Below are 27,690 nucleotides of genomic sequence, written 5' to 3' on the forward strand. Positions count from 1 at the left end.
TTAATTTACATCGAAAAAAAAAACGATTTTTTTTTCACAAAATAGTTCTTTCGCCATTAAAACAACCATTTTTTTTTGAGGTTAACAAAAAATTCAAAAAGTTTTTGTCTTTAATACGGCATGGGATAAATAAGTTTTTACGCTAATGGGCACCAAGATCCTATTATTATTTTAATGCGTCATGCGTCAAAATTTTTCCTGTGAAAAATATTTGCATAACTGAAAAATTTTAATACGCATCATAAAGCGCATCTATCGGCAAATAATAACCAACCGAAGAAATTGTGATTTTTTTTTCATTTAGTGACACACCATAAAAAAACTGATTACAGGTAGGTATTTCTTAAAATTTCGCAAAAGTCAAAATATCTCGAAAACCGTAACACTTTCGTTAGAGCTATGTTGGATTATTCTGATTGGAAATAGTCCAATCTATTAGGAGTTTTCATTTGGACCACTATTTACGGGACACCCTGTATATATATACACAGTGCTTTCATTTCAAAACAATCCACCCTTAACTTTCTTTAAAAAAAAAAAATAAACACGAAATTAGATGGGGACGTTTAATTATGCATTTATCACCTCCTCACCTCCAGCTAACCTCCTTTTAATATGTCAAATGGGAACCCCAAAAAAAAATTAAATCGGTAAATGTGTTAGCAAATAGTTAGCGAAAATGTCTAGAAATTTTAGATTTAAATCATATAAGTTTTGCTAATTTTAAATTGTAACGTACGTTTGCTTAAATACTGCGTTTTGTTATTATATTTTACGTTCTGACTCCTCTAGGGAAAGGGTTTTCTGTTTAATTTTGACTCGCAAGTTTCACCATTTTAGTGAAGTTCTTAAATATTATCCTTTACGTCTTTTAGGTAGCACTGATGATGGCTATTTATTAGCCGAAAGCGCTTTGCTATTAGTTGATGAAAAATATATACACATTATACAAATCTCTTCTCGCATTTGATCAAATAATTTTGTTTATGAACTAAAACAATACAATCCTTTTATAAAAGAACCTTAATTTAATGAGTCGAATAACTACCAAATAAAACCGTTAAATATTTTTCATTACATAATTGCTAAGAAAAACGTACTGCATATACTGTATACTGTTTACAAAGAACTAAGTTTAACTAACTCAATTAATTGACGTCTGATAACTCAGTTGATTGAAATAAATATGTTTTTCCATAAAGTACCATCTAGCGTGGTGCTAGTTTGATCACTACCTCATTTTTTCATAAGATCAAGTAGATTTAAGAATAAATTTATGTAGTTTTAAACACTTTGATACTAGATACGTTATTTATATAAACTATAGTTTTGCATGGATTTCATTTAAGCTTTTCTAAAAGAGTTCATTTAGTATGTAATAAAATAATGCAATGTTTATTTAGGTTCAGTAAATCCGGAAACTCAATCGCTAGATGAAACTGAATATGACCACATTCAGGAAATTCAAGATGACCGAGAGATTAGATTATGTAGAAACGAACCATGTTTAAATGACTTGGCTAGAAAACCGCCTCAGGTAAGTAAAATCTTATGTAGGTATAATTTTCATAATTTCAATTAATTTCTTTAAAATGCCCAAATTTTTTATTTCATTCATTAACGTTTATTTTTTATTATTAATAAGAATGATAATAGCGCTTAGTTTTGCAACATATTTAGTACAATAGTTTAAGGAAAATAGATGCAGAAAAAGTAGATGAAAGCGATGATTATAAATTGTTTAAAGTTCAATCGCAATACATTTAAACTTGTTCTAATAATAATAAGTCTCATGAGTATCACCCTATTCTAAAATTTAAAATCGTTTTATATGGCTAAAACTTTAACTATATTATATTCTTCTAGAAATGCAGATGGACAAAAGTTTTTTCTACAGGCTTTTTCCCCTTGGGACCCCACTAAAATAATATGTATTTAGCACCATAATTTCCATTCGAACCATTCGGAATTTTGAAAGATATTTATTTGGCTGTAATATAAAATATCTCATCAAATACAAAACTCTCTAAACTAAAAGCAAACAAAGAACAAAACGTTTACCAAGTTTTACCAAAAAAACTATAATTTTTTATTCGAAACACAGTTTTTACATGCAATACTTTACAAAGACATTTCTTACAAAAACTGGAACACTGGTAACATCGTCGTTTCCTAGCTGGTGCGCCTAATGGAACTACCTCTTCATCTGCAGGATTCAAATCTATACCACAGTCTGTTAGAGCCGACATCACATACAATTTATGCTTATATTTAGCTGTTGTTTCCATGTTTTTACGAGCAAGATCATCGCCAAGCTGAAGTAAGAAAAACCTTTGTCGCCATGGCATATTTTTCTTCCACTCTGGATTTTGTTCAACGAACAAAATAAAGGCATTCATGGCACAGATGTCCAACATGTTCATAAACAATCTTTAGGGTCAACAAGCGGTCCTCCTGCTGCAGGAGTATTCTCTAATTAGTTTATCAGCATTATCGACTCCACCTTTTGACTTGTGATAGTCCAGTATCATGTATGGTTTATAGGGCTTTTCCTGACAAACCGAGTCACTATTGTGTTGAGCTAAAAGTACATGCATCATCCTATTTTTTTGTGGAATATAGGATACCATCGTAACATCTTCAGTAAATGGAAACATTGAGGATTCAACAGATATCCCTTTTAGGTTTAGTTATATTGGTGTATTTGGTTTATTTTTCCTAACAGTTTCAAGTGAAGTAAGGTTCTTTGTTAGCACATATTTCGCGAGCGACACACTTGAAAAAAAGTTGTCCGTTTAATTCCGCGCCCACTGCCGTCATAAGTTATGACTAAGTCTTTTAGCAATAGAACCCTTGATTTCCTTCTTCTACACCATCCTATGACTTTGCTGTATATATCTGCACATTTCATAAATAAGAGGTTTTTAACATAAGCGGCTGCCCAAATTTTGATGCCATAATGTCCGAGTTTCGACTTTATATATTGTCGAAAATATGGACACTTGCCACGAAAACACACCAGTTGTTTACCAACAGGCAAAACTTCGTATGGTTCAGAGGCATTTTGACAGTTCGCTACAAACATATTCCACACCTGGCTTACGGCAGCTAACTGTTCCTTTTTTTTGGGTAACGGGTTTGGCTCAGCCCTAATCAATTTGTCATCAAAACGTAAATATGATGATATTTCTGCAAATCTGTTACGGGACATGGCAGCAGTAAAAAAAGTAGTTATTATTAAAAGTTGTATAGAGTCCTTTTTGCACCTTAGCGCGTCCGCTTTCGCCAAAATGCCTAAGAAGCTGTCACAAAGAGATTGAAAAGGTCCAAAATTGTATTAGCACCTTGACTATATTGGGTAAGACCAGGACGCGCATTTATTATATTTATTTTAAATCTAGATCTCACAAACGGACGACTTTCCCATAACATTCCAGACTTTGCTATATATTTTGGACCAAATGAAATATTTTCTACCTTCCTCGGTTGGTTCGCTATCGGACTCTTCTTCACTGTTACTTTCTATATTGTCCTCCGTTTCAGAATCATTCGCCAAGATATTTTGATCCCCATCTTCTCGGTCGTCTTCGCTTTCGAAAACGTTTTCTAAATCGGCATCTTCCAAATTAAGATCAGCCAGTTCTTGGTTCCTTTGCGACAAGAGACGTGGCTGCTCCCAACGACTTTTAAAATCCATTTTTGGTAAAAACAAAAAAATAAATCAAATAAAAATTAATTATAATCCTATAGCAAAGTTAGCAACGGTAAATAACCATGAGAGGTCCTTGCGAGACCCCACGTACGTAAATCGACTGTAACTCGGTCCGAACGCAACGAAAACTCGTGCGGCACCAGTGTTGCCAGTTTGATTTTGCAAGGGGTAATAGAATGTCCAATGAAAAGGTAACAGATTTGAAAAAAAGGTAATAAATTTTCAAAAAAGTTGTGATTGTTGGGTTAGGCATATTCTGGGCTCGAATCTATATTTAGTTTAAAAAATAAATAAATTTTGACTGTTTAACGGATGCCGATATGAAACGGAAACATTAAACCATCATGCGCGAAGAAAAAGACTATTATGAAGTGTACTACCATTCAGTTTCTGCAGTTTAGTATCTCATATATCAAATTGTTTGGTTCGAGGGGTAGTGTAATATGTTTCTTTATCCCTACTTCATGGCTTGGTGTTTATTTAATCCGAGGTTATCTACATTTTCAAATTCAAATTCTTCTAGCAAGATGAGGTGGTCCATTAATATAAATGGTAGATTGTGTTCATGTAAGAATCCCACTAATTTATATTCAGCTCTTTTAACATCCCTTAATGGCTTTATTTCATTATTATTCAAAAATGTGGTTATTTGTGGAGTTTTTTCTGCTTTTTTTATATTTGCTATATGAGAAGACCTATTCTTGTGACGCTCAAAATGAGTCACTCCACCCTTTAAAACAATATTGCATACTTTGCAAAAAGCTAATCCTTGCATCCTGCATTCACATCCAAAAAATTATATTTTTGCTTCCATTCCACCTTGAACTTTTGTTTATAGGTTTTTTTTTTCCATTTTTGATTTCGGCAAGGGCATTTCTTCATTTTCATTTGAAGATGAAAGTTCACACTGAGAAACATTTGCCTTGGATGTGGATGGCTGTGGATCTTGTGAGGGTGGATTTTGCATTAGGGCCGTTGGTTTTTCTTTTTTAATAAGGAATCTAAAATAATTGTAAATTGAAAATAAACAACTCGCTAATGTGTTTTTTTTTCTTACCTGTCCATACTAATTAAAAATTAAGGCAAATAGTATAAATTGATTCAAAAGGAAGTAACGAGAACTCGGCTTAATAGAAAATCTTAACTTAACTTAACCTTCTTACATTTGCAAAATCAAAAGATGAAAAAAACAAATAATGAAATAATAAAAATATTGACATTCTGACATAAATGACACATGACTTAGTAATGACAGTCGACGGACGTGCTTGACAATTGACATATGCTAGGATGTCGCCTCAGGAGTCGGTAGTAACGCAAAGCGTGGCGGCGCGTCCCCACCGCTTCTTTGGCTCGCGTGCGAATTTCAAATAATCAGGAGTCGAAATATGATGAACTCAATTCATTATGTAGGTAGAGCGCTTTTATTTTCTTTTTAAAAGGTAATAGATTTTAGCAAATGGTAACAAGGTAATAAAAGTTTTGAAAAAGTAATAGATCTATTACAATTGTAATAGACTGGCAACCCTGTGCGGCACCGACAGTAGTAGCGTTTTGACGAATACCTAAAAGCAATGTTGCCAAACTCTTCTAATACCAAAAATATTATAGGAATACTACGTCTGGGATCCCGAAAGGACTCCGCACGGTATTTTAAGGGTTAACGTTCTGCAAGTTATAATTTTCGAGAAAGACGTGCTTTGTGAGTTGATTCCACAGACTTGCCACTACTTCATAAAAAGGAGTCCTGACGTAACGTATAAAACTCAATCAGATTGCATTCACCCCACTCTAAAATTACCTGGAGATGCCGATAACACTGTTGGTTAAAGTCATCTAGTTGGATGACTTGAAGGAAGACACCAACCAATTTTCTGTCATCAGCAAAGCTGTAAATTGGATTAGAAGTCTGACGAAAAGGTCGTTGATATATAACAGGAAGAGGGTAGGGGACAACAAGCATCCCTGAGGGACACCAGCGTTAATTTGAAACCTTGTGAGGTGTGTCCATCAACAAAAACCTGGATGGATCGGTTCCCGAGGAAGCTTTCAAGCCAAGCAATGAGAGTTGGTGGCAAACCATGAAAATACAGTTAACTTAAGAGATTTTTATGCCAGAACCTATTAAATGCCTTTGAAATATCCAGAGCTATTGCACAGGATTCGCCATATTTCTCGATAGCCTCGGTCCAAACATGCCTTACAGGTCAACAGATCGCTAGTAGATATGTGTTTCCGAAAACCATTCTGACAGTCGATATAATGTTGGTAGTCTCCAGGTATTTAAAAATTTGCTGATTGACAAGTTTTTTCATTACCTTGGCGATTGTCGGAACTAAAGCAATTGGACAAGCAATTGATGGACATTGTCTTTCTTGGGTATCGGTTGAATCCGCGTAAGTTTTTAGATTCCAGGGAAGAGACCTCTTTTGTATGAAAGAAAATAATTTGCACAACAATGGTGTCAGCACGATCGTACACTTTTTTAATATTGGTGGTACTCCATCCTTGATGGAGCCATCCATGATGGCCTTGTTACTCTTCAAGCCTTTGAAAACTTTTTCAAGATCTCTGTGACCGAAGAGATCTCCGGCATCAAAGAAGGCTTTCTTTGCAAGGTCGGTGGTTTTTTCCTTGTGGGTCCTCGGCAGAGTTTGCTGCGAACATGTGAACCAGCAAGTCTGCCTTTTGCGGCCATTGTGATGGAACGATCTTCCTTTGACTTTGAAATCTTTGACCTACAGAAACCTTAACTAACTGCTTTTGCTACAGACCAGAACGATCGTGATCTATTTGGGCACTTTTGTTTGTTCTTCACTCTCTTATTATATCTTTCTTTGTAATCGTCTGCTTGCGTGATATCAATATAATTAAAAATCAGTTCTGAAAAAATTATACTTAATATTAATAATTCCGTCTTCAATACAATCCTATTTCCATTTATGTTTGCAAATATTTCCCCTACGACGATATCTATACCTTATCTGTACCTTATCCCTGTCAATCCTGTCTTCAACTAAGATCACCAAATTATATTGACGTAGACGAGGCTCTTGACCAATTAGTGCCCTTTAAGTAAAATTACCTTAAACAATTTGAAATTATTTATTTAACATTAGTTTTCCCAGTAAATATTCTGAAAAAATATTTCTTCTTAGTTGTCAGTTGATTAGTGGACAAATTAATAACCATTAATTTCAATAAAATTTTTATTTTTAGGTCATCGTAAAGAAAAGCTATTTGTATCTCTACAACGTGCTGACTGTCGCAATATTTTATGGATTACCCGTCGTTCAATTAGTTATAACTTACCAACGAGTAAGCCAAACTACAGAATATATTAATTAGGTCTATTTCAATATAGTAGGAAAGAGACTGATTCTTTTTTTTTTAGGTTCTTAACCAAACAGGTGAACAAGACCTGTGCTATTACAACTTCTTATGTGCACACCCTATGGGATTCTTAAGTGATTTTAACCATGTGTTCTCCAATGTAGGATACTTGTCTTTGGGAATTTTATTTTTAATTATCACTTATAATCGAGAACTGACTCATAAGGATCTTGACTTTGATAGGGTAAGCAAATGAATAAAAAAATTTTGATTATTAAACCATATATTTTCCTAGCGTTATGGTATTCCTCAACATTATGGTTTATTTTATGCCATGGGTGTGGCCTTAATGATGGAAGGTGTTTTAAGCGGAAGTTACCACGTGTGTCCTAGCCAAACCAACTTTCAATTTGGTATGTTTCTTTTTTAGTTTATTTTTTTTGCTTTATTATTATTAAAATGAATGTATATCGATGAATTTGAATGAACTGTTTAGCGGTTTAAAACGGTAAAAATGAAAGCTCCTTAAAGCCAATTTCCCATCAGTATTTGTACGTTAAGCTAACTCTAGGAAAATGTGTTTGAATTTTGTAAAATTTTAGAGAAGCCAAAGTATAGCATTTCTAATTATCAACGAAGATGTTAAAATATAATTGTAATTCTTTGCAGAAATTTCCACAAACTTATAAAGTGTTTTAGACTAAGTCAATGCTAAATTCCTTGATGCAATATTTTTTTAAACTTTTCTAATAGTCTTTACGTATGTACTTCAAAAAAATCTTTGTCTATAACGTTATGACTTAAACCGTAATACCGAAACACAAACACATACTTTTTAGTGGATATTCTTTACTCCCACTTACCAAGAGAGTAAGGTTTATTCTCAATGTCGTCAGTTAATTTATTAAGTAATAATAAGTTAAGTGTTGGAGCAAAAAATCTCTTATTTAATTAGATGTACTTTTATTTTATTATTTATGAAAATATTAAATATTTCTCTAAAGCGGAAACCAAAGCATTAACAAAACCTTCATAAATATCTTCAAAGATTGATGGAATCTACTCAATGGAGACCTAATTAAACTTAAAGGTAATATTCGTCTTGGTACCTTCTGACACAAAAAATTGTGATGCATGACGCCATCATAGTTCAGTAAAACCAATTCTTTTGAAATAAATATGCTTTGTTTCCGATGCTATAACCAAATACAAATTTATGGTATTTATAGCAGGCTTGAGAGGTTTTACTATAGCGAATAAAAAATAAAGATACATTGAAGTGCTCAACACATTTTCGATAGGTAGCGATCACACATTAATCCGATCAAAGATACTATTGAATTTAAATATAGAAAGAAAATCACGAAAGAGAAAATGGATTCCCCTAGAGAACAGCGATAAATATGAAGATACACTAGTCAGGTATCTATAAGATTTAGAAAGCTCGCAAAGAAAAACTAAGCCAAGATACCAAAGAGCTGCTAAATAACAGAAGACAGCTGACCAAAAAATACGGCTCCAATTGCACAACCTTAAAGCGATTAGATAAAGGTATCTATCGATCAATCGGAAGAGAAACCAACACAAATGAGATAAAAAGAGTAATAGACGAAAACAAAAGTCTGAAAGTTCTGTGACGAAACATAAATATAGTAAGAAAAGTTTATAAGAACCGGTGACATCAACAGGCGACAAAATCCGCGCATCTCGTTATTCTATCGATCGGGTCAGATGACTATGTCGAGGTCTGAAGACAGTGGAGGCGGCACACTTGTTGAAATTATTAATATTTATTTGTACTAGAGTTTAAATAGCCCTAGATTTTTAGTAGGTATAGCTAGCGATATTATAAGTGCGTTTGATTTAGTTGAAATGCCAAAAAGAATGCATATATTTGAATTTAATTGCTCCGAGATTCGTTTAAAAGAATGTAGATAAATTAAAATTATATTTTTTAGCATTGTGATGTGCCCATAAAAAATCTAATAAAAAATAGTTTTACTTACAGGAGGATGCAGTTCGCTAATTATTTTTAAAACAGGACTTCAAATAGGTAGCTGAAAATTATTCTTTATTCACATTTTTTTTAAGGATTAGGTATTTTAAACGACTTGTGTAAAGAAACAAATTGGTATAAGCTTAAAGTTTTATTTCATTATTTTACATATTATATATTTTTATTCACTATCAGATAGTGTATTACAACCTAAATCAGATTCATCCGATGAAGACCATTCGAACTCTTCATCAGATGGGGCTGTATTTACTGTAAATTTTAAAGAGTCCAATGCTTCATCAAAAAGGTGATGACTTTCGAAATATTGTTTTTCTATGTTGTCTATATGGTTGCAAATATTTATCCACTCATCATTCGAAATTTCCGCAATGTTACTTACCTTTTACAATAAAAATTGGATAGTCTAACTAAAAAAACTATAGTCTATTTCACTATTATACTTAAAAAAAAACACACAACAGATTTTAAATGCCTTATAACACGATTAACTCACTTCCCGTACGAGACGACACTGAGTAGGCCTTCAGGCTACGTCATAGGCTTTAAATCCCCGGCAGGTACAAAGAAACGAAGTACGGCGGCTGCTTTGTTCTTGCGGTTTCTTTAATAAGAAGCGAGAGAAAATATATTGCGGTCGTCTTTTCTCTCTGCCACCGGATTTTCTATCGATTTTGTGTTAAAAAATGGGTTTGTGCGCATATTGAGCCGGTTCTTTATAAACTTTTCTACCTATAACCCTGGCAGCAAATACATGTACAGGATAAAAACCAGAAGGAAATCCTCGAGGTTGCTGAGTCCTTTTATCGCGAAATGTATAGGAGAGGCCTCCTAGTTAGCCTTAGTTTAGCCCTACTACCTCGGTATCTATTTCCTCGTTGGAGGAGATGGTTGCACCTAGAGTACCCATGGACTGAACGAAGCCCTCTTTAATTTTGGGAGTCGGTAGCCTTCGGGTTTCTCTTGAGGAGCGTTTCCTCCTTATCCGAACCGATTTCGAAACGGATCATTCTATGGTCGGACATCGTTATGTCCTGTGATACCCTCCTGTTTTTAACCCTATCCGCAAATTACCGTGTTACCAGAGTTATGTATATAACCTCTTGTCTAATTCGATTAACAAAAGTCGGTTCCGCATTTACGTTTGCTACCTCAAGGTTTTTCCGATACTACATGTTCTAATAATGCCGTACCCCTCGCGTTGCTATCTGTATTTCCCCATACAATGTTGTGCGCGTTTGCGTCACACCCCGCGACTACGGAAAACTACTATCCCTACTATATTTTATTAACCTTTTTGGTTTTTCCGTCAAGGAAATGTGTATTAACATACAGAATATACAGGGTGTCCAAGATAAGAATCCTAAGCATGGGGATCTCGGTACGTGTTGGAGATACAGCTTCGGTTAAATTAGGAAAAAGTTGTGCACTTTGAAGCGTATTTACATGCCGTTGAGAAACTTCAAAAATTTCCATGGTCTGCCGAGATATTTGGAAAAAACGGAAATTTGCCAATATCGATTTTATTTTTTCCTGGCTTTATTTTAAAAGATATCAAAAAACTATTGACACTTTCTCATTGACACTCTTGAAGTAGTACGTGATGGCGCTTTTAAATTTTATATCCGACGTTTCGTTTCCGAGAAACCACCATCAACTTTATTTTTTTATATGGCGCGAAAAGAAAGTACACCCTGTATCTGATTCCATTTTTTATTACAAATTCAACGATGTATCACATGTCACATTTTTTTTGTTAGTTAAAAGGAAAAATACAATTTTTCTTTTTTTTAAACATATTATTAAGTAGGCTTTGGAAACAAATGCTTTGACACTTACCCTGTCACATATTTTTTATTAAATATTAATTGCCGTTGTTGTTACCGTGATTGTCGAGGTGTTGTTGGTTGAGTAATTATTGTTATTATTATTTACTGTTGTCGTTATTATTGCTAAAATTGTGTTATTATCTTCAAATATGCCTGGTGGTCATTATAGTCATGAAGAGAGGTTTGGCATGCTGTCGTACTACATTTTGTGCTACAAAAATACTGTAAATACAGCAGCAATGTATCTTAATAAATTTCCAGATAGAAAGCAACCCTGTAAATCCATTTTCTTAGAGTTGGCTCGAAATTTAAAAGAATATGGTTCGTTTAAAAATCCTGTTTTATCTTGAAAAAAGGAATCTCTTGAAGAAACTCAAAATAATGTTTTACAAGTAGTTATTGAAAACCCCGAGATATCAACCAGGCAAATTGAAAAAAATGTAGGAGTGGCCAAATCTACAGCTCAGTTTATTTTACGTAAAAACAGATATCACCCCTACAAATTTAGAATTTGCCAAGGACTTAAACCTGGGGATTTCGAACGACGTCGGCATTTTTGTGAGTGGTATACACGTGCCTGTGAAGAGGATTTTAATTTTCCATCAAAAATAATATGGTCCGACGAAAGTATGGTCACTAATAATGGTATCTTTAGCCGCCACAATAGTCATTACTGGGTCCAACAAAATCCGCGTGTTAAGAAAATATCTAGACATCAACAACGTTTTGGGTTTAATATGTGGTGTGGAATTTTAGGAACCAAAATACTAGGTCCATTTATTTACCATTATTCATTAACAGCAGAACGATATCTTAATTTATTGCAAAATGATTTAGAAGACTGCTTAGATGATTTACCTCTGGCACAAGTCAATAGCTGTTGGTTTCAACAAGACGGGGCTCCTGCACATAATTCTGGGCAAGTTCGACAGTACCACCTTTCGCAGCGTTTTCCTGAAAAGTGGATTGGAACCTCCAGTGAAGTGTCTTGGCCAGCGCGATCCCCGGACTTAACCCCTTTGGACTTCTTCCTTTGGGGATTTATTAAAAACCGAGTCTATCAACATTCTTTTGGAACTGAGCAGGAGTTACGAGAATGTGTGACGGCCGCTTTTCAAAGTATTACGCCAGAGATACTGTTTTAGCTGCTACTGTAAGAAGATCATACTTATGTCTAGAAAATAACGGAAACCTGTTTGAACACCTGTTTTAAATTAAATTTATAATATGCGTTAATTTATTTGCTTTTTTCGTTATTTTTAAAATGTATTCATTATTTGTTGCATATCGTTAGGAAAATCATAAAACATTTGTCTATTACTGGTTACATTTTTTTATTCAAAAGTAGTACAATGTACAATGCAAATCAATACTTCATTTAGCTTCATCACTCTCTAAATAGATATTAAGAAAAATTTGATAGACTCGGTATTTACATACGTCAAAGCATTTGTTTCCAAAGCTTACTTAAAAAATATGCTAAAAAAATAGAAAATTTGCATTTTTCCTTTCAACTAACAAAAAAAATATGACATGTGATATATCATTGAATTTGTAATAAAAAATGGAATCAGATACAGGGTGTACTTTCTTTTCGCGCCATATAAAAAAATAAAGTTGATGATGGTTTCTCGAAAACGAAACGTCGGATATAAAATTTAAAAGCGCCATCACGTACTACATCAAAAGTGTCAATGAGAAAGTGTCAATAGTTTTTTGATATCTTTTAAAATAAAGCCAGGAAAAAATTAAATCGATATTGGCAAATTTCCGTTTTTTCCAAATATCTCGGCAGACCATGGAAATTTTTGAAGTTTCTCAACGGCATGTAAATACGCTTCAAAGTGCACAACTTTTTCCTAATTTAAACGAAGCTGTATCTCCAACAGGTACCGAGATCCCCATGCTTAGGATCCTTATCTTGGACACCCTGTACAGTGCGAGTCTGTAACTTGGTATAAATTCGATAATAAATAAATAGAAACGGGTTCGGAAAAACGCTCGGACGTTTCAGTAAATAGTTTTTTTTTTCGTAATGTATTTTATGAATGTTATAAAAATGTGGCATTTTTATAATTTTGACATTTTATAAATTTTGACATTGCTACAAGACGTGCCTTCACTGTCGGATAATCAGATTTAAGTTTCTTTTAGTTTTTTTACGAAATGGGATATATAAGTGAAAACCACAAGATTGAAATCTTAATGATGATTGGGTACGGAGATAGAACAAGAACCCAAAATGAAGTTTTGCATCTATTCAGACAGAAGTATCCTGATTTACCACCCATATCTCAAAGTAGGTACTATAAGCAAGATTGAAAAACAGTTTCGGGAAAATGGTCACGTAAGAACAATAGTTCACGTTGAAGACACCAAAATTAATGTGTTATTAGCCATTGAAGAAAATCCTAATATTCCCACTAGACAGGTAGTGGGCCAGTCTTCAGTAGTAAGGGTTCTTGAAGCAGAAAAATTTCATCCCTATAAACTAACAATTCTCTAGGAACTCAATGAGGAGGATGCAGATAGAAGAATTAAATTTTGCGAACAATGGAATTAATGCAGAATAATAATCTTATTACAGAAAACATTCTCTTTTCCGATGAGTCGACGTTTATGCTGAGCGGAGAAGTAAATCGTCAAAATTGCCTTTATTGGGCACACGAGAATCCATGTTGGATGAGGCAAGGCCACACTCAACACCCAGAAAAAGTAAACGTTTGGGCAGGAATTCTAGGTCAGCAAGTTATAGGCCCAATTTTCTTCGAAGAAAATTTAAATGGAGCAAAGTACTTACAGTTTTTACAAGAAGAACTAATTCCAAATCTAGCTGTTCTATTCCCTGATCCAATAGAAGCAGATATGCCGAATAAAACATCTGGTCTCAGCAAGATGGTGCGCCTCCCCATTTTGCAAGACCTGTTCGAAACTATCTTGATACAATTTTTCCAGGCAGATGGATTGGCAGGAGAGGACCTTTTGAATGGCCACCAAGATCGTCCGATTTGACTCCGCTGGATTTTTTCCTATGGGGATATTTGAAATCCAAAGTTTATGTGACCAAGCCGGCAAATATTGAGGCGTAATAAACTAGAATAAGGCAAGAGTGTCGAAACATTTCTCCAGAATGCATAAGAAACGTTCAAAATTATTTTTTAGTACGTTTAGGCCATTGCCAAATAGTAAATGATTTACATTTTGAACACTTATTAAAGAAAAAGATTTAAAAGTGTCCTCTTTATGTGTATGAAATACGTTTTCTTTAACGCCCTGTATTTTAAAAACAATCGAATAAAGGTATGGCATGTGATACACCAAAATGTTTGGAATTTTGTGGAGAATCCAAAAATATAATAACACAGGGTGTCCCATTTAAAATAAGAAAGCTGGTATTAGCCCCGCCTTCATGGCACACCCTGTATAAAAACTTTATTGCAAAAAATGCGCAACTTACAATCTCAATTGACGTGTTGTTCCGAGCGTTTTTCCGAACTCGCCCTCATTTATTTATTATCGAATTTATTCCAACTTTCAGACTCGCACTGTATAACCTGCATATTATTAATTTATATTTTGTGCCGCTTACCGTGTACTCCAGCAAAGCTGCCGTAGCATCCTTGGAGCGTACTGGCAGTAAAGGTGTTAAATGAAGCTCCCTGGATGCTAAGAGACACGCTCTGGGCCTCTGGTCTCCTTCAACACCGGCTATGAGTTTGAAGCCTGTGGCCCCTAGTCTTATTTATTCCCTAAAAAAGTAAGGTTCTTGTATTTATACAACCTCTCCAGCCTTTCCAGTCATGATGCTCGTCGATTCGGCAGTTGCATCTCGACCTTGTTGGAGATTGATTTGACTTACCTTTAATTGCGCCATGGGGGACGTCCATAGGTGTAGGGGTTTCGCTTCTGCTCTGCCTAAGGCTTCCCTTCTAGTGGCTATGGCTGCGGTGCTTGGCCTGGCGGGCGTTCGCCGAACGGTCACTCGAAAAGCTCAAATAGTGACTCGTGTCCACCTGGCCTCCTCGAATCGAGCAGAACCTCCCTGCATGAAGTGAAGGTTAAACCTTCCAGACTCCCCTTCCGTCCTCAGATGTTGCCAGCTGGGAACGCTTAATATCCTATTCCGTATGTCAAGAATTTCCCTGACATACTTTAAGTCTGGCCGCTCCGGTGTCCTCAGAGTGAAGACTATATCCACTGGCCATGGGGCGTCGGATGATCTATCCGCGATGAAGGTGTGACCCGGAGTTTCGGGAGTGGAGCTCAGCCTTAGGTTTTCTCATCTCAGAGATGAGATGAAGTCTTAGGCGGGCCGGGGCGCCTCTTGCAGAAATGCTATTAACTGGGAATATACAGTGCATCCGTAAAGTAGCGGATAAATTCAATAAAAATTAAATAGACCATTTTTGAAAAAAAATCCTGAACCCGTCGATTTTAATATTGGACTTAAAGTTTTTCTACGTGGAAATTAAATATACAGGATGACTCAAAAAAAGATATGATGTCATCAATATGTTTTTTAAATGGAAACCACCATTTTTAATGGAAAATCAGAAAGAATCGCATTTTTTACAAAGGATATGGTACAAATGAATAGTGGTTACACAAGCAATTTTGAACGAAAAATTATGATAAAATGTAATATTAAAGAAATACCTATCTAAATTAAATGTTGGTATTTTGGTTTTTTAGTAGTTGTTGTCGTTGTTGTCAGTGTAAAAAAGTGAATGTATTTTGGTGCAACTATTTGTAAGTATTTTTACATTTGCAAGTGGTGTTTATTCTTTTTGAGAGGCGAAAGCAGTGTCATCCTGCGTTTTATTAGTAACTACACTTTATTACCTACTGTTATTGTATGAAATGAGAAAATTAACCGAACGTGAAAGAATCGAAATCTTGTACGTGATTGGTTTTGGAGATATGTCGCGTACTCAAAAGGAGGTGGTTTAGTTGGTTAATGCAACTCATCCTTATCTTTCGCCTATTAGCCAAAGCATGGTAAGCAGAGTTGAAGCAAAGTTTCGTGAATTCGGGCATGTTCGGGATACTCAAAAAGCTGGTCGAGGTTCAATAACTGAAGAAGATGAGCTTAACGTTCTGTTAACGGTTCAAGATAATCCCAAAGCCACAATCACAGGCACGGCTTTTAATCTTAATTTATCGCGATCTATTGTGCATAAAGTATTGAAAAAAGCAAAGTTCCACCCTTATAAAATATTCTTACTTCAAGAGCTATCGGATTTGATCGAAATGAATTTTGTAAGCAAATGCAGCAATTATGTAATGATAACAATAATTTTGTACAACGGATAATATTTTCTGACGAACCAACGTTTACTCCAAACGGCCATATGCACAGACAGAATTGTCGATACTGGGCGACCGAAAACCGTCATTGGTTCACAGAATGTCATACACAACACCCTCAAAAAGTCAATGTGTGGTGCGGTATAGTGGAAGGAAGAGTATTACTTTACCTTACTTTTTTGATGACACTTACTGGTGAGAGGTATTTGAACTTTGTTCAAAATGATCTTATTCTTGCTCTGATAACTTTGTATCCGGATTTGGAGGAACCCGACATGCACCAACGTGATCTTTTTTTCTAGCAAGATGGATCCTTGCCACACTATGCTTTACCTGTTCGCAATTATCTATATGAAGTTTTTCCAAATCGTTGGATAAGTAGACTGATATTGAATGGCCACCCAGATCGCCATATTTAACTCCCCTCGATTACTTTTTATGGGGATACTTAAAAAGTAAAGTGTATGTCACTAAACCAGTGAGTTTAAAAGATTTAAAAGAACAAATACGCCAGGAAATTGGAAATATTACTCCATATGTCAATGAGAATGTCCAAAGAGAATTTTTAAATCGCCTTGGTTATTGTCAGGTTGTTAACGGTCCTCAATTCGAACATTTAATTTAGATATGTATTTCTTTAATTTTACATTCTATAATAATTTTTCGTTCAAAATTGCTTATGTAACTTCATTTGTACCATGTCGTTCGTAAAAAAAAACGTTCTTTCTGATTCTGAATTAAAAAATGGTGTTTTCCATTTAAAAAACGCATTAATGACGTTATATCTTTTTTTTCTCACCCTGTAAATTTAATTTCCACGTAGAAAAACCCTAAACCAAATATTAAAATCGACGGGTTCGGATATTTCTTTCAGAAACGGTCCATTTCATTTTTATTGAATTTATCCGCTACTTTACGGATGCACTGTATTTTGGAGATACAATAGAGATGATATGTGTGGTTATCGAGACAGCACTGGTATGCCATTTTCAAAATGTTTTTCTGAAACCTACAAAATTTTAGAAATTATTTGTACTACTCCAATGACAACTTGTGAGTGTGAAAGATATTTTTCAACTCTAAAAAGAATTAAGTGTTTTTTAAGAAGTACGATGGCTTAGGATAGACTCAATGTTCTTGCTATGCATTTAATAGATTTTTAACAATCTGACATGTTTTTGTTCCTACACTCTTGTTCTTTAAATACATTCTTTTTTCTACATTCGACTTTCTACATTCGGCTGGGTAATGGGAGGTTTTAAACGAATTAATTACATTTTTTTAAGGACTTACGGTCAAGAATTTGAGTGCGGTATCCTCAATTTTTTAGCCTCTGATGGATCATCTACGACGCTCCTTTTTTATGCCTGATTTCATATAATTTTTTAATTTTTTGATGAATTGACTTCTTTATAATCAATTTTTCCACTAGACGATTTCCAATCATTGACAATATCAGACAGAATTCTCACAAAATGTATTTTCAGACTTCATTTTCAATTTTTTTTAACAAATAAAGAGCAATAATTGCTTTGTTTGTTCATTGTATTTTTTTTTACAAATTATACCTCCTAGTAATGATGCCCCTTTTTAAAGAGATTTTCGTGTCCAAATGGTACAAATTTCTCTTTTCAGGAAGTTACATACAGTGCGTTTCTTTAATGCCCCCCCCCCCCCCTCTTTTTATTTTTTGAACGGAACAATTCAAAATATTGCAACTTGAATTAATGCAATTGACGAATGAATACAAAAAATTAAATGATTTTTATTTCTTAACGAACGTTTTTGGTCTTAACGTGAACCACTGAAAATATTTTCATAATTTTTTCACAACAAAGTAGTGAGATTCTCGAGGGTTAATTTGAGTAAATAAATAAAAAACGATTTTACCTTAATAAGTTTTATTTTACTTCAAGCACTTTATAATGATTAAAAAGATATTATTTTAATTGATTTTTTTTGCAAAACCATTGATACTACCTTAATAAAATCAACTACCTTGAATGATAGATTAACTATTTTTAAAATATTATTTAAGGTACCAAAGTACTTATCCAATAATTCTGATAAGATCACCGAAGTTAAGCAGCAAACTTTCACTTTTTCTTTACAAATGCGTAATTTTCTTTGATTTTAGCAATTGACAAAACTGACAATTGACATTGGTAATAAATACGAATGACATTGACAATTAATGTAATTTATGTATTTCAAAATTTTCTCGCTATTGACAATTGTATTATTGTTGAGATATTTAAAAAAAAATTAATTTTATAAATTTGAAAAATGACACAGGCGACTATTGATATTTTTAAGGAACAGGAATGACATTTCACATAATTGTCATTAGATTTGTAGATAAATATAAAGAACATTAACAATTGACGTAATTAAGTTATTGCAATTTTTTTTGGCTGTTGACAATTGATAGAAATGAAAATTGACAATATGGACAAATTATTTATTATTAATATATTGTGGTTACTTTAGATACAAGTTTTATGTACGTTATGGCGGTACTCTGCATGATCAAACTATACCAAAATAGGCATCCTGACATTAACGCTAGCGCCTATTCTACATTTGGTGTGCTGGCAGTTGCCATATTAATTGGTAAATTTTATGCTTATTGACATTTCAATGTATTAATGCTACATAACATTTTAGGTATGATCGGAATATTTGAAAATACAATCGAATTCAGGATATGCTTTGTTGTATTACATATAATATCATGTTTTTATTTGAGCATTAAAATGTATTACATGGGCTGCTGGAAGTTGAGTAAGTGCTTATATTTATCGCATTAATGTATAACAACTTCTCATTTACTATTCTAGGTATTAGTTCATTTGTGAGGTTGGGGCACGTTATTAGAAACGACTTTCTTGCTGGACCTCTTAACGTTTTGAAGCCATGTCATAAAGGTATAAAACATACATACACTGAACTAAATTTATTTTTAATTTTTATTTTAGCGCGGTTTGTTATGTTACTAATTGGAAATATTGTTAATTGGACCTTAGCCGCTATTGTAGTAACAACTCACCCAAGGAACTTTCCTGTCTTCCTTTTATTCATATTCATGTCAAATACCCTGATGTATTTCTTCTTTTATATAATCATGAAGGTGAGTATCTTTTTGGATAAATTAGTACATTAGAGTCGTTTTGCCGGTATTCCACCCGGTTTGTAGGCTATAAAATAATAGACAATTGAACCTTTTTTGTTTAATTAAATGGTAGCAACAGTTATTAAATTTAAAAAATCTGTGCCGTCCGATTATTATCGATTGAAATATTCAATATTATGCTTACGTAAGCATGTTATGGCGATATCGTATATCGTAAAAGAAGAAAATAAATTTACTACGTTTCAGAAATATACAGGGTGTCCGGAAGCTAGATGCAATCCTTTAAGGGGGTGATAGCTGACTTCATTTCAAACATTTTAAGATAAATATGTGTAGGTCGAAATTTGTTTATAAATTTTTTATGGTAATTTTTGCATTTTTCTTAAGAAATACCAAAATTTCACACTTAAACGGTAATAGAGCGCAAGTTACAATTAGTATCGGAGTTTCAAAGTTTATTTTGTTTTGTCTAATGTGTATTAATAAAAATACGATCAATTCCAAGCTTCTGTGTAAACTTATAGAAAAAATAGAGACATTGAAACGCCCTTTATTTTTAGATATCACTCATGCCGATGCCTGGCCAATTCTCAGAATTATGGCGTCTTTTATGCGGCAGGTCATGTAAACAAAAACTATTAGACTGAGAACTCTCATAAGCCTACTAAGCATTAGAGCCCCGATTGTAGGGTTATTTTAGGTTTTAATGTTAAATAAAACACAATTTTGTTTAAACTATTTATTGTTCATGTTTAAAATGCAATCCATTATTTCTAACGCAGGCACGAGCCCTTTTTGTTACTTCGGTGGTAGTTACTCTTATGGGCATATCTTCTTTCATCCTGTCAAATGCTTCATTTATTTTGCGAATCAACTCTTCTCTTGTTCTTATTTCGGTGGTGTATACAAGCTCCTTTGCCCGGCCCCATATGAAAAAATCCAACGGAGTTAGGTCAGGCGATCGAGGAGGCCAAGGAAAGATTCCGCCTCTACCGATCCAACCGTCCAGAAAACAGTCGTCTAAGAAGTAATTCCTGACAGCCAAGGACCAATGCGCTGGATAACCATCTTGCTGAAAGATTATTGGTCTTTTTCGTTCCAATAATCCAGCTTCGTCTAGAAGAACGAGGATATCATTTTGTAGAAAATCTAAATAGTTGGCACCGTTTAAATTCTCTGGTAGAAAATGTGGCCCAATAATAGTCCTGCCTATTACTCCGGCCCACACATTGACCGAAAATCTGTTCTGAAATGATTTTTGTTTTTTCCAGTGCGGATTTGCATCTTTGGCAGCCCGTTCGTGGAGGTTGTGGAAGTTGATAATACCCTCGCTGGAAAAATTGGACTCGTCTGTCCACAAGATACTTCTTAAGAATAACGGGTCCTCGATCTCCATGTTCAATAAACAGCGGCAGAACTGAATTCGTCTTGCAGAATCTTCTTCTTGTAAGCCCTGCTCCTCCCGTACCATGAAAGGGATATTGTCCATCTTTCATCATGGTCGTCCACACCTTCCATCTAGAAAGGCCAAGGTCTTCAGCTACTTTTCTGACGCTTGCAGTAGGGTCTGCGGTAAAAGCTTCCAGTATTTGCTCTTCAATCTCTACATTATTATGGTCAGGGCGCCGGATTATTCCCAATGCCAACTTCAATAAGACGGCGAAAGGTGTTTTGAAACATCCTGAAGTTTGGTAACCTCCGATCTGGATAACGTTCCTGGTACAAGCGTCGTGCCAAAGCTCCATTACCGTCAGCGCGTTCATATGTGAAGACAATGTCAGCGTACTCTTGGTTGGTAAATTCCATTTTACAATACTGTTTAATAAAACGGGCAGAAACTCGATTTAAAGAACAGTGGATGCAGTCAGTACGAAGTTGATAATCTTACAAAATTAGAGGCGAGAGTGAAACTAAACAACAAGAGGCTAAAATCACACGTTTTTATTTATTAAGCGAGTACCTAACTTGTAACCCCCACCCCAAAGTACCTACTAGGTACCCCTTACCCTACAGTATCTACTATTAGGTACCTCTGATTAATTTTGTTAACCTCCGATCTGGATAACGTTCCTGGTACAAGCGTCGTGCCAAAGCTCCATTACCGTTAGCGCGTCCATATGTGAAGACAATGACAGCGTACTCTTTTCTTTACCTAGTTAAATAACAAGATCGACGGAGCTTCTTTTAAAAAACATTTATTAAAATAAGGTTAACTAGGAGTACAAACGTATGGTGAACAATAATCCCGAACAGCGAGCTTTGACACGGAACTAATGCTAAACTTAACCTAACGACGATCGTATATATAGAGACAATTTACATAGTCAGCTATAATGACTGTTCTAGGGATGTGACTCCTCCACCCTCAGATTTTTCAACGTCCTCGTTGATGATCTGCCGAAGCGTCTTCACTGGAATGGCCTTCAGGGAGCTGTATTTCTTCCACTGGTATAGTGCTATACATATACTAGATACTAATATGATACATACAACTAAAACTATAATATAGTGAGTCTCTTTTTGCGAGATAATTTCATCAAAATTAACAGGTTCTAAAAGATCATCTTGGATTTTTGCAGGGTTTTCCAAATGCTTCAATTGCAAATGAATAGAAAAATTTGATGGATGCAACCTAGTGGCATCTGGAAGTTGTTTTATAGATACGTTATTTATAGCCAAGGCATATTTGTGATGGGTAATAATTACATCGCACTGACTTTGTATAAGAGAGCAACCTACTATATTTAGTTTTTGGAACTGGAAACAGTTTTCGTAAACAATTTCTTCCTTCTTGGCACAGAACAGTAAGGACTTTTTGTAGGTTATTGTATGTACTTGATAGTTATTGAGAACAGTCACATATTGACAGTTTTCTGGTAATTTACAGTTATTAATAAGAGGATTTGAACATAACCATTTTGAATTAATCTCTATACAGTTTTGGTACCAAAGGTCATTACAATAATATTTACTAGGACTAAATAACATTTTTGATTGATTATTTGGGATCGGGTATACAAAATTTAGATTACATGCATTTTTCTCAAAAATTGGGATTTTAATTGCTAAAATTGCCATTTCGTCGAATATTAATAATCCAGTTTTACAAATAAGTGTTAATTCCGAGAGATGTTCAATGGACCATAGGGCATTTTCAGGATAGTGTAAACTTAAAAATTCCCAGATTTCCTTAATTTCATTTACTGTTAAAATCTCTAAATCAAGTGTTTTCAAATGTGCAAAAGAAAAAATTCTTGACAATTTTTCTAAAAAATTATTTAACGATGTTATTTGGATATATTGATCTTGAATGGACAATATTAGATTTATTTCATTATTAATTTTTGATAGTTCGCTTTGTATTGTTTTTGAATTTTCATTGATAGTTCTTATATTTTCTTGGAATTTATTCATGACGTTTCCTGCAAATGAACTCAGGTCATTGATTTTTTGCATGGCGTTAAGTTGATTATGCTTCAAAGTTTCTACATTCTCCGTAATAGTTTGCAAATCGTCATTGTCAAGGTTTCCTGTGACGAATTTGATACCAGTACCAAGGAGGTTCATTAATCCTCGCTTCGCACGGTCACTTTTATACACATTAAATTTAGCATAATTATCAAAAGTGTTATTTAAAACTTTGTATAAATGGAAAATTTGTGTTTTCGTGAAATTATTATTTTGATTATTCACCATATGTTCTAAGATTAATACATTACTAAGAAAATGGGATAAGGTGTACTTAATACTAGATATGTTAAATGGTATATATGTAGTATGGTAATTATTAACAATAAGGGATGAAGAACTTCTTCAATGTAATATTCATTATTGGGTAGATTGTAGACCTGAAGGGCCTGGTATGGGCTCGTTACTATTTGAAGGATCAGGATCGGGAGTCTGAAAAGAATTGGGAGTTTTCCTAAGTCTCTTTAGTTTCCTTATGTGGGTATTTATTGGGTTTTTCTTAGAAATTCCCGTTATTTTATTTTTGCCGATAGCTGTAACTTTTGTTTTAATATAGGGTGGATGTATTTTATTTCTAAGAGGATTTCTTTTATACACTGTTTGGTCTATTTTTATGTTAGGGGGGTTATCTATATTTTTGTTTTGTTTTTGTGTATTGTGCTTTTGTTTGTCATGTGCATGTTTATAAATATGTTCGTAAAAGGGCAATAATTCTTTTTTGCGTTTTTCGTTGTACTGCTCAAAAAGTGTTAAATCATTATTAAAGCTTGGTTCATTTATGTAGGGGCCATATAGAATTGAAAAGGGAGAATAGCCAGTTGTGGAATGTATACTTTGGTTGTAGATTAGTATAGCTGAAATCATAATGTTTTGGGGAGTTTCGTCTGGATTTTCCATTTTTAGTATTCTAAGTTTTTCTAAGAGAGTTGAATGTAATCTTTCAACGGGGCTATTGGAAGAAGAATTTGAGGGTGTTGTGTAGTGGGTTTCAATACCGAAGAGTTGACAGAATTCTCCAAAAATGTTATTTTGAAATTCCTTGCCGCGGTCTGCAACTATTTTTTGTGGAGTGTTATGATGTGAAAAATAGTGTCTTAATTTGCTGAGAATTGTGACTGCATTTTTATCAGTTATATAATAGGCCTGTGCATATTTGGAAAATGAATCAATGATGGTAAGAAATTGGCAGTTTGAAAACTGAAAAATATCCAGGTGGATTGTTTTGAAGGGTTTTTCAGCAAGGAGTGGTCCTTCATAAGCAATCCTGTAGGGATGCCGCTCATATTTATTTTGGAGACAAATCTCACACTTATTTATGTAGTTGGTAATACAGTCCCTTAATTTTGGCCAGTAATATTTTTGTTTTAAGTTATTATAGGTTTCGTTGATGCCATTGTGATTTTTTCTGTGGTAGTTTGAAACTATTTCCTGTTGGTGTTCTGGATTTATGACGTCTGTTAAGTAAGTGTTTGACAGAATTAGTTTTGCTTATGGGTTAAGGGTTATAGAGACAAGTCGTTAAAACTCTACTCTTAGTTCTTCGTTAGCTATAAAAATCGTTGTCGTCACGTCTGGTTTAATAATTTCTTTAAAAATTTTTAGGATATGCTCTTGTCTATTTTGCTTTTCAATTAATATGTAGTGGTGTCTCTTGTTGAACGGTCTAGTAAGGGTGTGTTTGAAGGTATCTCCATAGTTTATTACGACACGATTGCTGGCATAATTTAGAGGTAGCTCTGATATTGGTAGGAATTTTCCGTGAGTATCGTTGTTTGAATGGACGGTGATATCACAATCATTATCAATTTCCTCTGCAATAGCAGGGGTTGGGGATTTGGGCGGGAAATTGTTATTAGGACTAATTATTTGCTTTTCAATGAGGTCATTATATCTTTCATTAAGGACAAAATCTGCTAGATCGAAATCTGCTAAGTTTGCAACTGTCTCGTCAGCATTAGGGGCATTGGACCGTATGTCATTGTCCTTGTCGGTTATCTCATGGGTGTTAAGTTCAATCCGGGATAAGGCGTCGGCAACTACATTTTCTTTGCCTATTTTGTACTTAATTTCGAAGTTGTACTCCTTAAGTTGGAGTCTCCAGCGGATAAGGCGGCCATTTGGCTCTTTTATTTTAGAAAGCCAAACAAGGGGGTTATGGTCTGTTTCAATGGTGAATTTTACTCCGTATAAATAGCAGCGAAAATGTTTTACTGAATTCACAATAGCGAGGAGTTCGCGTTCTATGGTGGAGTAATTGCGCTCTGCGGAGTTCAATGTACGAGAAAAAAATGCAATTGGGTGGTCGTTTTGAGATAAAACGCTACCAATGGCGATATTTGAAGCGTCGGTCGTTAATTTAAAAGGTTTATTGGAATTTGGGTATTGAAGAACTGGGGAATTAGTAATGAGTTCCTTGCTTTTTAAGAATGCTTCAATATATTCTTGATTTCCAATGCATTTTTCGCTACCCTTTCTAAGACATTTCGTGATTGGAAATGTTACTTTAGCAAAATTTTTGATGAATCTCCGATAATATCCGACTAGTCCCATAAAAGATTTAATTTCTTTTTGAGTTTTTGGCATGGGATATTTTTGAATTGCTTCAATTTTTGATGGATTGGGTTTTATTCCCTCGGCAGTGATTATGTGGCCTAAAAAGGAGACTTCTTTTGACAAAAACTGGGATTTATCAAGCTGTATTTTTAAGTTAACTTCTCTGAGTCTCTTAAAAATCTTCCGAATGTGGTCGATATGTTGAGTTAGGGATTTTGAAAATATTACGATGTCATCCATGTAAACAAAGCAGAATTTGTAAAGATAGTCACGTAGAACTTCATCCATCATTCTTTGAAATGTGGCCGGCGCATTTTTAAGACCGAATGGCATGCGTAAATATTCATAATGGCCGTTGTTTACCGTGAAGGCAGTTTTTTCAATAGAAGAAGGGTCCATTCCAATTTGATGAAACCCCTGAGCTAAATCTATAGTGGAAAAGTAAGCGCATTTTCCTAGGCTATCAAGGATTTCTTCGATTCTGGGAAGAGGGTATTTTTCTTCGCAGGTGACGTCGTTGAGTCGGACTAAGGAAAATCGAGTACCATTCTGAATTTTCTCGCACCCGAAGCATCTGCTTTTTTGAGAACTATCCACACTGGGGCGGAATATGGAGATATTGAAGGTTGGATTATTTTATTGTCAAGGAGTTTTTGAATTTGAGCTTGAATTTCCTTGTTCATGCTAGGGGGATGTCTGTATGACTTTACATATATGGGTCGATCAGAGTTTGTTCGAATCACATGTTTTGTTTTGGTGGTACATGTAAGGTCACAGTCCTCGTGATAGAATATGTCCTTGTATTTATGGCAAAGTGGAAGGATTTGCGAAATTTCTAATGATGTTAGATGGTCAAGGTGAAGATGGTCTTTAGGATTAAATTTTTCTGGAGTAGTTTTAGGTGGGTTGATTAAATCAAATTGGTCTTGAGGAATGACTTTTAGGCGTTGGTGAAAATTAACATGAATATTGGGATTCGGGTTTGGGATTTTACATAGTCCATTTTCGACATTTATAAGACAGTCGGGGATCACATGCTCATTTATATTAAATGACGGCAAGATAGCTGTTCCTTTTTCATAATTGACTGGAATGACTAGATGTTGATTATTAATATTTGTAATTGGTCTATATAAAGGTTTATTGTAGGCTAAGGAGAATGGAATTTTGATGTTCTTGAGGGTAAGAGTTTTATTTTTGTAATCTATCAGGGCATTGAGTTCTCTCAGATCTTTTGTCCCAATAAGGGCATCAAAATCATTGTGCCAGTTTAAGACTCTCATTTTAAAAGATTTTTGAATACCTAGCTCTGATAAAAGTGGAATGTCTAAATTTTTGTTCTCCTTGTACGTATTTTTACATGATGTTACTTTAAAGGGCTCATAAAAAAAATTGTTTGGGAATTGCTGTGCCACCTTTGGAGATATTATGGAATCGGAGGCGCCTGAATCTATTAGGACAGTCATTTGTTGTTGAGGTAAATAAAAATAAGGTAATTCGATTTGCTGGGCTAAGTTATTTAAGTTGACTCTTGATTCGAGGCTGGGTATTGAAAATTTTCTTGATTATCAAGGTTTTCCTCTTCCTGGAAAGATTCGTAATTTTTGTCAGAATAAAAATCACATTGTTCCAGTTGGTTCTGTGTATTCCCGTCTTCGGAATAGAAATAGGGTGTGGGCTGTTCGTAGGTCTCGATGTTGGATAATTCCTCAGAGATAAAGTTTTTTGGTCCAGTACGTTGGAAAAAATTGGTGTTTCTGGCTGATTGTGGTCTTTGTTGGTAGATACGGGAGGGCCCAGCTGTCGAGATTGACATTGGGATTGGAGCGTCTTGTTGCGGGGGTTTATAGGGAAGGTTGATTGGCTTGGATTGATTGCCAAAGACTTCAGCATTGGTAGGATAACGCCTTGGGATAGGTCGTGGTTGTACAAAAACTGGTTGGCTAGGGAAAGGTTGTGGAGCACGGGGTGGGACTGGGGCACGGGCTTGATGATTTACGCTGAAATGTTGGTTATGTGGGCCTGCATTTGTATTTCTATGAGTGGGATTGTAATTCGGATTTGGGAGGTTAGAATGATGGTTAGTAAAGCTTATTTGTGACTCTATAATATTAAAATTTACAACATGAGCATAAGCATCATTTAAGGTTTGAGGTTGTTTAAGCATTAACATCGTTTTTAGTGTTTGTGGTGAGTTTGCTGTAAGAATTAAAACTGATGTCGTTTTGGCTTGACTTAAAAGTAATAGTTTTGAAGCTTCGTGTTCAACTTCGGCATTTATTTTGCAGATAATTCTTTGCATAAAACATTTTAATCTTTCAACAAACTCTAAAATCATTTC

General features: G+C 34.6%; 1 protein-coding gene across 1 annotated transcript in view; it reads left to right on the plus strand.

Annotated features, from left to right (window-relative positions):
- Window positions 1-27,690, plus strand: part of LOC126740487 (SID1 transmembrane family member 1-like) — a 102,961-nt gene that overhangs the window by 42,762 nt on the left and 32,509 nt on the right. The window contains exons 9-16 of the mRNA XM_050446517.1: window positions 1,404-1,537; window positions 6,932-7,030; window positions 7,107-7,289; window positions 7,341-7,458; window positions 18,686-18,808; window positions 18,863-18,979; window positions 19,036-19,122; window positions 19,174-19,325. Of these exons, the coding sequence (XP_050302474.1) occupies window positions 1,404-1,537; window positions 6,932-7,030; window positions 7,107-7,289; window positions 7,341-7,458; window positions 18,686-18,808; window positions 18,863-18,979; window positions 19,036-19,122; window positions 19,174-19,325 (1,013 nt within the window). The remainder of the gene's footprint in view (window positions 1-1,403; window positions 1,538-6,931; window positions 7,031-7,106; window positions 7,290-7,340; window positions 7,459-18,685; window positions 18,809-18,862; window positions 18,980-19,035; window positions 19,123-19,173; window positions 19,326-27,690) is intronic.

Source organism: Anthonomus grandis, chromosome 9 (assembly GCF_022605725.1).
Source record: "Anthonomus grandis grandis chromosome 9, icAntGran1.3, whole genome shotgun sequence".
NCBI classification, from domain to species: domain Eukaryota; kingdom Metazoa; phylum Arthropoda; class Insecta; order Coleoptera; family Curculionidae; genus Anthonomus; species Anthonomus grandis.